The following is a 10,602-nucleotide window of genomic DNA, read 5'->3' on the forward strand; positions in this document are numbered from 1 at the left end:
CAGCCTCCTGTGCTCACCCTGTGATTTCCGATGCTCGGTGCCTCCTTCAAGTGGAACAGCACTGTGTGTGCCTTTTTGTGACCGGCTTATCTCACTTAGCATAATGCCCTCAATCTCACCCCTGCCGTAACACGGGTCGGAATGTCTTCCCTTCTTTTTTTTAATGTTTATTTATTTTGAGAGAGAGAGAGAGTGTGTGCGTGATCAGGGGAAGGGCAGAGAAAGAGAGAGAGAGACAGAATCCCAAGCAGGCTCCCCGCTGTCAGTGCAGAGCCCGACTCAGGGCTTAATTCCACCAACTGTGAGATCGTGACCTGAGCAGAGATCAAGGGTCGGTCGCTAAAGTGACTGAGTCCCGCAGGCGCCCCCAGAATGTCCTCCCTTCTTAGACTGAATAGCACTCCATTAGTGAACTGCATTTCCTTTATTTATTCACCCATCCAGACCCTTGGGTGGTTTCCACCTTTTGGCTTTTGTGAAAGTGCTACTCACATGGGTGTGCCAACATTTACTCCGAGTCCCTGCTTTACTTCTGCTGGATCTTTGGGTCTGTGCTCAGAGGCAGAATTATTGGATCCACGTGTAATTATATTAAGGAACAGCTTTTGGCCTCTGAATTCTCATGCCGTTCCTCATGCAGATAGGATCTCAGGGGAGACTGTGGGTCGGGAGGCTAACTTGACTGGGGTCTAGCTGGAAAGGGCCGGATGCAAACCCAGGGACCTCCTAGCCTGTGCTGTGAGACCCCCCTCTGCCCTTCTCTGGTCCCTTCCCAAGGGACATCGGTCGCTGGGAAAGCCAGGCTTGGATTGGCCAGGACCGGCTACCTCCTTTGTGGGGCTCAGTGGGGATTACAGACGCAGGGCCCCTGGTTCAAATGCAAAAAACACCTTTTTCCTTTTTTTTCCATAGTCTTTCTTTGACCTCTGGGTGGTGGTTTTTGTTGGCTATTTAATGTCCTGTTCCCTCAGCATGGGGCTGCTCTCGGGGTGAATGCCCCCCACCCCGGCCCCAGGCCTGGCCCCCACGAGGGAGTGAGGCATCGCTCTTTGCTGGGAGGGGACAGGGGAGCTCCACTGTTCGGTAGATCTTCTCCTCTTACAAAACACAAATACAACAAGATCTAATTATTAAGAATTTCAAGTCCATGGGGGCGCCCACGTGGCTCAGTTGGTTGAACGTCCAGCTTCGGCTCAGGTCATGGCTTCTCCGTTTGTGGGTTTGAGCCCCGCGTCCAGGGGCTGCTGTCAGCGCGGAGCGTGCTCTGGATCTTCCTAACCCCTGCCCCTCCCCCACTCTCTCTCAAAAATAAAACTTAAAAAACAAAAAAGAATCTAAAATCAGCGACGCAGAGCATTTAGGCCCACGTGAAGGGATTGCTTCTCTGTTGGAATCCTGGTTCTGCCACCCATTGCTCGTGGGGACGGGGGGAGCTTACCCAGCCTGCGATCCCGTGAGCTGTAAATGGGGACGGTGACAGCGTTGGGGGAGTGGCCTGGGAGGATGGGGGGCTTGCCCCGTGGCCCTGCCTGTCAGCCCCAGGGCCTCCCCGGCCCTCCGGAGTCCTGTCCACCCCTCCCACATCCCTGGAGACCCTGCCCGCCCCTCCCAGACGCCCCTCTTCTCCTCCAGAAAGAAGTGCAGATCAAGTTCCACGTCCTGCTCACCTCCTACGAGCTCATCACCATCGACCAGGCCATCCTGGGCTCCATCGAGTGGGCCTGCCTTGTGGTGGACGAGGCCCACCGGCTCAAGAACAACCAGTCCAAGGTAGGCGGTGGGGCTGCTGGCGCCTGGAGCCGCCCCCGGACGGAGGGTGGGGCGGGGCCGGGGGCCGGACGGCTGCCCCGCTCCCCGTGACTGGCCGCCGCCTCTGCGAAGTTCTTCAGGGTCTTGAACAGCTACAAGATCGATTACAAGCTGCTGCTGACGGGGACCCCGCTTCAGAACAACCTGGAGGAGCTCTTCCACCTCCTCAACTTCCTGACTCCAGAGAGGTTCAAGTGAGCCAGGGGGCGTGGCCGGGGAGGGGTGGGGCCTGGGAGGGGGTGTGGCCGGCAGTGAGCCAGGGGGTGTGGCCGGGGAGGGGGTGTGGCCGGCAGTGCGCTGGAGGGTGCGGCCGGGGAGGGGGTGTGACCGGCAGTGCGCTGGAGGGCGTGGCCGGAGAGGGGGTGTGGCCGGGGAGGCGGGCGGCCAGGGAAGACGGGTCCAGGGCTAGCTGGTGTTCAGCTCCCATGTCAGTAAAATGGTGGTATGAGCAGTGCCTCCCCCACCTGACCTGGGCGGGAGGGGCCGCGGCCCTGGGGTGTGCAGAGCGCTCAGTGGACATGAGCTGCCCCCAGCATCATGACTGCCTCAGCTCTGTCCCAGGAGTCCCCTGGGGGATCCTCTGGGGCTCCTGTCCTTGCCCCACATTCCCTGGCTGGTTCCTTCCCCCTCCACTAAACCTAAGTGACCACCTGGGTGACAGTGATGAGGACAGAAGGCTGCGGGGGGGTGGATATGGGGAGAACACAGGCCCTGCCAGTGGGGTTCCTGGGCTCTCCTTCCTCTACCTCCTTGTCTTCACCTACCCCATTTTCTGGCTCAGAATGGGGGGTTCAGGGTAGCGAGTGCCAGCTTTGGAACTAGGAGATACAGACTGGAGGGCAGGCTGGACCGTACAGCCTTGGGCCCCCATCAGCCTCAGTTTCCTTTTATGTAACATGGGTAAAAGTCCTAGAGACTTCCTTTCCAGGACACCTTTGAGGAGAGGAAGGTATTCTCTGTGGCCAGTCTATACTGGAGGGTAGGGACATGGGCTTATGTGGACACTGAAGGGACTCTTAGGGCAGGGTAAGGTTCCCAGGCCCATCAGCCAACTGGCCTGCCCTGTGACCCCCTGGTCTCCCACCCTGATCCTGGCTCCCTCTGCAGAGGGCTTTGGCCTGCTCCAGTCCCCTGCTCCTGGCTCTCATCCCAGTTCTTTCTCGCAGCAATCTGGAGGGCTTCCTGGAGGAGTTCGCCGATATCTCCAAGGAGGACCAGATCAAGAAGCTACATGATCTGCTGGGGCCGCATATGCTGAGGCGCCTCAAGGCTGATGTGTTCAAGAACATGCCGGCCAAGACCGAGCTGATTGTTCGTGTGGAGCTGAGCCAGATGCAGAAGTGAGTGGATGCCCAGCCCCTTGGGGGCCCTGCCCCAGAGCGACCTGCCTCATGCCCTCGGGCCGGTCTTCTCCCAGAAGGTCTGACCGAGCCTTCCTGCACTGCTTCCCTGGATGGTGGGAAGGCTCTCCAGCTCCACTGAGGCCTTGACTCACCTTTTGCACACGCTTCCTTCTTTGACCTCTTTCACTGGCCACGGTTGGGGGCGCCTGAGGCTTTTCAATGTCCCCAGTAACTTGCTGGGCGGCTCTGGGCCTGGGACTTCACCTCGCAGGGCTGCCCTGGTCTCTCTGTAAGTGGTGCTCGGCCAGCAGCCCCGTGTCCCTGCAGAACACAGAGTGTCTTCTCAGAGGCCGGGGTAGCCCTGGAGCCCAGCCTGCCTTTCCTCCTCGCCCTGCTGCAGGAAGTACTACAAGTTCATCCTCACGCGGAACTTCGAGGCGCTGAATTCCAAGGGGGGTGGCAACCAGGTGTCGCTGCTCAACATCATGATGGACCTGAAGAAGTGTTGCAACCACCCCTACCTCTTCCCCGTGGCTGCCGTGGTAGGTCCCCGAGGCTGCCCTGTGGCCACTGGAGTAGGTGCCCGTGACCATCACGGTAGGGGCCCGAGGCTGTTGTGGTAGCTTCCCTTTGCCCACCGTGGCGAGTGTCCGTGGCTGCCGTGGTGCCCTCAGCCTCCAGCCCTCCCCGCATGTGAGGACTTACAGGTGATGTGGTCCCATTACACTAGCTTTCTGGAAACTTACCTCCATCCACTGCTCAGGGAGGTCCTCTCCTTCCCTTGGCCCATCCTTGTGACCATGAAGTAATAGGGGGCATCGGGGCACCCCAGGGTCCCCTCCAGCCTCAGGGGACCCCAGGCTGCTCTGGTTGCACTGGTCACTTGGGGAGTCAGGAAGGCCTGCGTGGGGCCCCAGGTAGAGACTGGACCCCGGGTCAGGCACCATCTCCGATCCCGCGGTCTCAGGAAAGCCAGTGGTCCTTCTCTGAGCTTCAGCTTTATCTTCTATAAAATGGGACAATAACAGCATCCGCCTGAAAGGGTGAGAGCTGGGTGAGAAATGCGCATAGTAAAGTGCCCTCAGAGAGAGCCCGGCACGGCCGTGTCGTCACCATCACTGCTGTTCTGGTCCCTAGTGAAACCCTCTGCAGTGTCTACCTCCTGCCCCCGAACAGCCAGACATGTGCAGAGGGAGGCGTGAGGGGCCGGGCTGTGGGTGATCTGACCCCAAATTGCTCTCACCCCCCTGGCACGGCAGGGGCCCTTGGGCTGATGTCCTGCCCAGCTGGTGGGGTTCAGGGCTCGGCCCTGACAGGATGTGCTCTACCGTGACCGCAGACACCAGGCATAATTCCCTCTGGGAAGGCCGGCTTAGCCTGAGACCCTGTCATCGGCCTGTTTGCTGATGTCCCCCGTGTCCTGGCGGAGTGCCAGCAGGGGGAGACGGAGGGCTCTGTGTGGGATGCGTGGCCCATCTGCTCGGCCCAGTTCGGGCTTGGGCTTTGTGCTCAGCCCATTGCTGGGCCCCTGTCCACCTCCCGGGGCCTCTCTGGTGCAGAGCCAGAGAGGAGAGGGGAAGCACCCCAATGCCCACCTTCTGCTGCGTCTGCAGGAGGCCCCCGTCTTGCCCAATGGCTCCTATGACGGCAGCTCCCTGGTCAAGTCGTCAGGCAAGCTCATGCTGCTGCAGAAGATGCTCAAGAAACTGAGGGACGAAGGGCACCGTGTGCTCATCTTCTCCCAGGTGAGCTGGACTCCCTGCCCCCTGCAACCCCCACTCCACTCCCTGCAGAGGGCACGCCCCCTGCCAGCTGAGGGCACCGCCTGCTGGCAGCCCTCAAGGCCTGGTACTCTTTCCCTGTGGACTGCAAGGCCGTTTGTGTGTGCCCTGGCTGGGGACGGGGGGGGGGGGGGGGGCACAGCCCAGAAAGCTGGCTGGATGCCAAGCTCTACGCGCTCTGGGCACGTCGGCTGTAAAGCCCAGCATCTTCCCCATCACCTGCCCCTTCCAGCTTGCCCTCCCCCCGCCTCCCCCAAGCAGTGGAGCCTTCCCTGGTGTCCAGGCCAGGACGACAGCCCCTGGGCCTCACCTCTGCAGCCTGACTTGTCAGAGGGGCCCTGGGGCTGGTTCAGGCGGAGCCTGCGCATAGGCAGGAGGCCCCCTTCAGCTGGTCCTGCAATGGTACTTGTACCTCTGCCTTGTGGGTGGTGAGAGGCAGGCTGTGCAGCCTTGGGGGTCTGCTGGTCCCCTGAACCCCTCAGGTCCCATCTGCCCTCCATCAGGCTCCGTGCGAGGCACGGGGCCAGTCCCTGTCCTTGAGACACTCCCAGTCTAGTGCGGGTAATGGAGGTGAAGAGACATTGAGTTCTGAGGTCATCTCTGTGATGGGAGTCACAGCAACGGTCCCATGGGGTCCTGGTGCTCGAAATGTTCCTGTCTTCTGGGACTGAGCCAGGCCCCTTGCCAAAGCCAGAGGGGAGGCTGTGGCACCCCTGTGTACACCCCTGTGTACTAAAGTCAGCCGGTGACAGCTGCTCCTGCCTGCGGCCCCTATCCCCACCACGGGCCCACAGGAAGCCCAGGGATTTGGGGGAAATCCGAGCAAGCCCGGGACCATGGACCAGCTTGGAGACTGGATCCACAACGCCCCCAACCCCCTGCCAACATAAGATACAATTCTGAGACCGGGGAGAAGAAATGTGCACAGAGGGAAAGGGACAGAGCCAGAGCCCTCCCATCTACAATGGGCCCACAAGCCCCACTTCCAAACCTCATGACAAGGCTGGATATTAAGACGTCCCACAAAACAGTACATAGACTCAAAATGAAAAGAATAATAGAAGAGCCTGAAAAAGACCTCAGACAAATATGTTTAGGATTCTCAAAATTAATGGAGTAACACCAGTCAATCAAGAGGAGATCACTTAAGCACAAGCAGGAAGCAATGAAACAAGAGTAATTGGATAGGAAAAGGATCTGCGTGGAACTGAAATGAAACATTTCAACAGCTTGGATAAACTCAGCACTGGTGAAAGCAATGCTGATGAATGGGACCTGGCGCTGAGGAATTCTCCCCAGAACGTGGCAGAGAGAGACAAAGATCAGAAATGAGAAACTACATGGAGGACACCTTGAGGGGCTCCAGTAATCATCTAGCAGGAATTGCAGAAGATGAACCAGAGAAAACGGTAAAGAAGCCGGATTCCGTGAGAGTCTGCAGACCTGAGGAAAGACGTGAGGTCTCAGATCTGAAACGTACTGTGGAGTAGCAAGCAAATAAATATAAATAAATAAATCCCTAGGCATATTGCAGGGAAATCACGGCACTTCAGACCTAGTACCCACAAAGGAATGATGATCAGACTGTCCTTAGGCTTGTCGTCAGCAACAACAGGTGGCAGGAGGCAATTGCAAAATCTTCAGTACCCTGCGGGAATAGGTCATTTTATACCTAGCTCAACTATCTCTCGAGAATGAAGGGAGATATGCAGGGTAATGGGAGCCCAGAAAAGACTGCTTTCCTCTTCTTACAGGGAGCAGTGAAATCAGGGAAGTCCTCATAGAAGAGGTGCTGTTTGAGTTCCCTAGGCAGGAAGGGGGTGGGCATTGCAGGAGGAGAGGCCACGTCATTTTGGGGTGGCCAGGGTTATGATTGAAGCACTGAGAAATGAAGCCCGTATGGACTGCACCAAGTCTTGCCAGCCTGGAATGCCAGGATGAGGAGCTGGGACTTTGTTCTGTGAGGTAAGAGCAGGGCTGCTTGGAGCCGTGCTTCAGGCAGATGGCTGTGGGGCTGGCATGGGGGATGCAGTGGCCCCAGGGGTCACAGCTGGGGGCTGCATTCTTCTCCAAAGAGCCCCGTGTCAGGTCTGCCTGGGTCCCACCTGTCTCCCCACTCAGCAGGCTGCTCTGTCTTCCCCGAACTGTCATGGGGACTGTGCCCATGACCCCATGGGGTTCCTTGCTCTGGGGCAGCCCCTCAGGCATATCATGTCCCCTGCAGATGACGAAGATGCTGGACCTTCTGGAGGACTTCCTGGAGTATGAGGGCTACAAGTATGAGCGGATTGATGGTGGCATCACTGGGGGCCTCCGACAAGAGGCGATCGACAGATTCAACGGTACCCCTGCCCTGACCCAGGCCTTCTTGACTGGGACCCCATATGCCTTTCCTCCCAGGCTGGGATCTCAGCCGGACACCCAACTGATGTTCAGATTAGTTTCCCCTCATGTGGCTGAAGAACGCAGATAGGTCTCTAAGTCCTAACAGCTGCCCCTTTTAAATGCTAAAAGAATGAATTCCATGGGATCTCTGGGGGGCCGGCTGGGGTGCTGAGGGCCCAGCAGGGAACACCTGTTCGGAACTGAGGCCTAGACGAGGAGAAAGAGAGAGGTAAGTACCACTTCTGTTACTAAGGGTCTGGCCGGCACCTGTGGGCTTCTGATACACCAGATAAGCCACCAATTACAAGCAATGCGGGACAGAGGCTGCCGCCCTAAAACAGACCTTGGGGAGGGGTGCTCCCTGCGGGCTGCTTCCTAGAGACAGAGAGGAAGAAGCAGGGCCTACACCCCCAGACTCTCAATGTACTCTCCTCCTGGCCTGGGAAGGAGAGCTCAGAGCTTGCTGGGCAGTGGAGACCTCCGGAGCGGGGAGAGGTCAGGCGAACCAGCGCCCCTTTATAGTGGCAAGGTTTGCGGCAGTGATGATGAGCTGTTTCCCTGGGGCTCCTGGCTCTCCCCGGGCTCCACCCCCAGAACAGTGCTGGGCACCCCCTGCCCGATCGCCCAGGGAAGGGGTTCCTGTTGTCCACTCGCGTTTGAGGTAAAGCAAGTACAGAATTGCAAGATGTAGCTGGAAGTGGGAGTGGCTGGGGCCCTGGGAAGATCGGGAACCTGTTTGTGACTCTCAAGGGTGCACCTGCAGTCCCAGGTCACTTACGAAGGGCCCAGCTGGGGCTGAGAACCAGCTGTCCCTGCGACAGTGGGGGCTGCCCGGTGGGGCAGCTGGGGCCCTGGCGCTGGGACCCTGAGTGTTCCCTGCCCATGCCGACAGCATCACGGGCCGGGCCAAGCCTGGACGGCACGAAGGACTGAGTTGTCCGGGGCCGACCCTTATCAGGGGCCCTGCCTGTGTTTGCCGGCCGTCTGTAGTTTGGTCTTTGCCCATCTAGGCTTTGAATATAACTTCCTTCTCCCTCTGGCTCCCTCCTGTGGGGTCAGGACTCAGAGCATAGCTGGGGGCTAAGTGGGGCTCAAGGGGGCTGCTCTGTCCCCACCCTGGGTCCTGGGCCTCCTCCAGCTACCCTGAACACAGCTGCGGCCGATGTCATCTGTGATGGGGCCACAGTGTGCCCATGCCTCCGTCCCCCTCCCCCATCCTCTCCAGCCCTCCTATCCACTGTCCACCTGTCCCCACCCTCCCCTCTCTGGGCAGCCCCCCACTGACCCCCCTGGGCACCTGCCTCTCTTCCTCAGCCCCTGGGGCCCAGCAATTCTGCTTCCTCCTCTCGACCCGGGCGGGTGGCCTGGGCATCAACCTGGCTACAGCAGACACGGTCATCATCTACGACTCGGACTGGAATCCACACAATGACATCCAGGTCTGTGGCCCTGACACCGCAGCCCTCTCGGAGAGCCCCCCTGCCACCGCTGGTTCTGTGGGCTTTCCACCCCTCCCCCTCAGACTGTGTGTCCGGGCGTCACCTCCCCCTGGGCCAGCCTTATGGAACCCCATCCCCAAGAGGGGACCTGGGAGGTGAGTGGAGGCTATGCCCTGCCCGTCCAGCTCCCTCACTGTTCAAAAGAGGAAACACCCAGAGAGGGCAGGCAACGTGCCCAAGGACACACAGCAGTCTGTGTGGCTGATAACCCTAGTCTGTCCCATCTTAGGACAAAGGCCATGGAGGGGGTCAGGGAGAGGGAGTCCTGGGACCCAGAGGGGGCCAGTTTGGGGGGAAGCCAGGGAAATATGGGGGGACAAGCCTGTGGGAGAAGAGACGGAGCGGGGGGCAAGCGGATTGGTGAGGAAGAATGGGAGGGCTGAGGTGGGTAGGGGTGCGGGGGAGCTAAGAGACCCTCGTGTCCCTGGCCACCCCGCTTGGGGCAGGGATGGGCACACACGGACTCATGTCTCATGCACACGTGTGTGCACCCACACAGATAATCACACAGGGGTCGCATCATGCAGACGCCTAATGCACAGAGCCTTGGGCCCGTCCTCACAGCACACGGCTCCCTGCAACCCACCTCCCCAGGACTGCTGTCAGCCCCGTGTAGCCCCGTGTGGCCTTCGTACACCCAGACACGGGCTCCACCGCCCCTTGTACACCCCCCGCCCACCTGCAGTTATGCCTAGTTCCACCTGTGTAGGCACCCAGGCCCACCTGAGACCACCCAGGGTCAGGAAGCCAGCACATCTCCATGCGGAACACACCCATGAGCATGTGTGCGCGCCCCTCCCCCCTCTGGTGCCCTGCGCTGCGCCCCCAGCCCTTGGCTGAGCCTTGGACAAGCGCTGAGCTGCAGCTTGTCCCCAGGCCTTCAGCCGCGCCCACCGCATCGGACAGAACAAGAAGGTGATGATCTACCGCTTCGTGACTCGGGCGTCGGTGGAGGAGCGCATCACGCAGGTGGCCAAGCGCAAGATGATGCTCACCCACCTGGTGGTGCGGCCGGGCCTCGGCTCCAAGTCTGGCTCCATGACCAAGCAGGAGCTGGACGACATCCTCAAGTTCGGCACCGAGGAGCTCTTCAAGGACGACGTGGAGGGTGGGCGTCTGGGGCGGCTAGAGGGTGGGGGTGCTGCGCCACCCGTCCCAGGGCCCGGCAGCCCGCAGCCTCTCTCCCGCTCCCTGTCTCCTGGCCGCGCAGGGTGGGGCTGGGGCGGCCTCTGTAGGCACTGCCCGCCTGCAGCCCCTCTGATTCCGTCCTACAGGCATGATGTCTCAGGGCCAGAGGCCCGTCACGCCCATCCCGGATGTCCAGTCCTCTAAAGGGGGAGCCCTGGCTGCCAGCGCCAAGAAAAAGCACGGCAGTACCCCCCCAGGTAGCTCCTGGCCCCTCCTGGTGTCGAGCGGCTGCCCCTGGAGGGGATGGGATTTTCCTTCCCACCGCCCCTCTGTGTTTCGTCGGGCTCCGTGCCCCCCCCGCCCCTCACTGGGGTGCCTGTGCCCCGTCAGGTGGGCAGGCCGCGGGGCTGACGCGGGGCTGGNGGACCTGGGCACCCCCGTCTGTCCCTTCACCCTGCACCCTGCCTGCCTCCAGGCGACAACAAGGACGTGGAGGACAGCAGTGTGATCCACTATGACGATGCGGCCATTTCCAAGCTGCTGGACAGAAACCAGGACGCCACGGACGACACGGAGCTGCAGAACATGAACGAATACCTGAGCTCCTTCAAAGTGGCGCAGTACGTGGTGCGCGAGGAGGACGGCGTGGTAAGCCCG

General features: G+C 60.1%; 1 protein-coding gene across 1 annotated transcript in view; it reads left to right on the top strand.

Moving 5' to 3' along the window:
• CHD5 (chromodomain helicase DNA binding protein 5) overlaps nt 1-10,602 on the top strand; it is a 57,132-nt gene that overhangs the window by 28,906 nt on the left and 17,624 nt on the right. The window contains exons 17-26 of the mRNA XM_077763988.1: nt 1,633-1,770; nt 1,882-2,003; nt 2,976-3,149; nt 3,553-3,694; nt 4,766-4,897; nt 7,158-7,275; nt 8,633-8,757; nt 9,694-9,925; nt 10,092-10,202; nt 10,421-10,593. Coding sequence (XP_077620114.1) covers nt 1,633-1,770; nt 1,882-2,003; nt 2,976-3,149; nt 3,553-3,694; nt 4,766-4,897; nt 7,158-7,275; nt 8,633-8,757; nt 9,694-9,925; nt 10,092-10,202; nt 10,421-10,593 — 1,467 coding nt within the window. The remainder of the gene's footprint in view (nt 1-1,632; nt 1,771-1,881; nt 2,004-2,975; nt 3,150-3,552; nt 3,695-4,765; nt 4,898-7,157; nt 7,276-8,632; nt 8,758-9,693; nt 9,926-10,091; nt 10,203-10,420; nt 10,594-10,602) is intronic.

The sequence above is a fragment of the Crocuta crocuta genome, unplaced genomic scaffold, assembly GCF_008692635.1.
Source record: "Crocuta crocuta isolate KB4526 unplaced genomic scaffold, BGI_CrCroc_1.0 scaffold13, whole genome shotgun sequence".
NCBI classification, from domain to species: domain Eukaryota; kingdom Metazoa; phylum Chordata; class Mammalia; order Carnivora; family Hyaenidae; genus Crocuta; species Crocuta crocuta.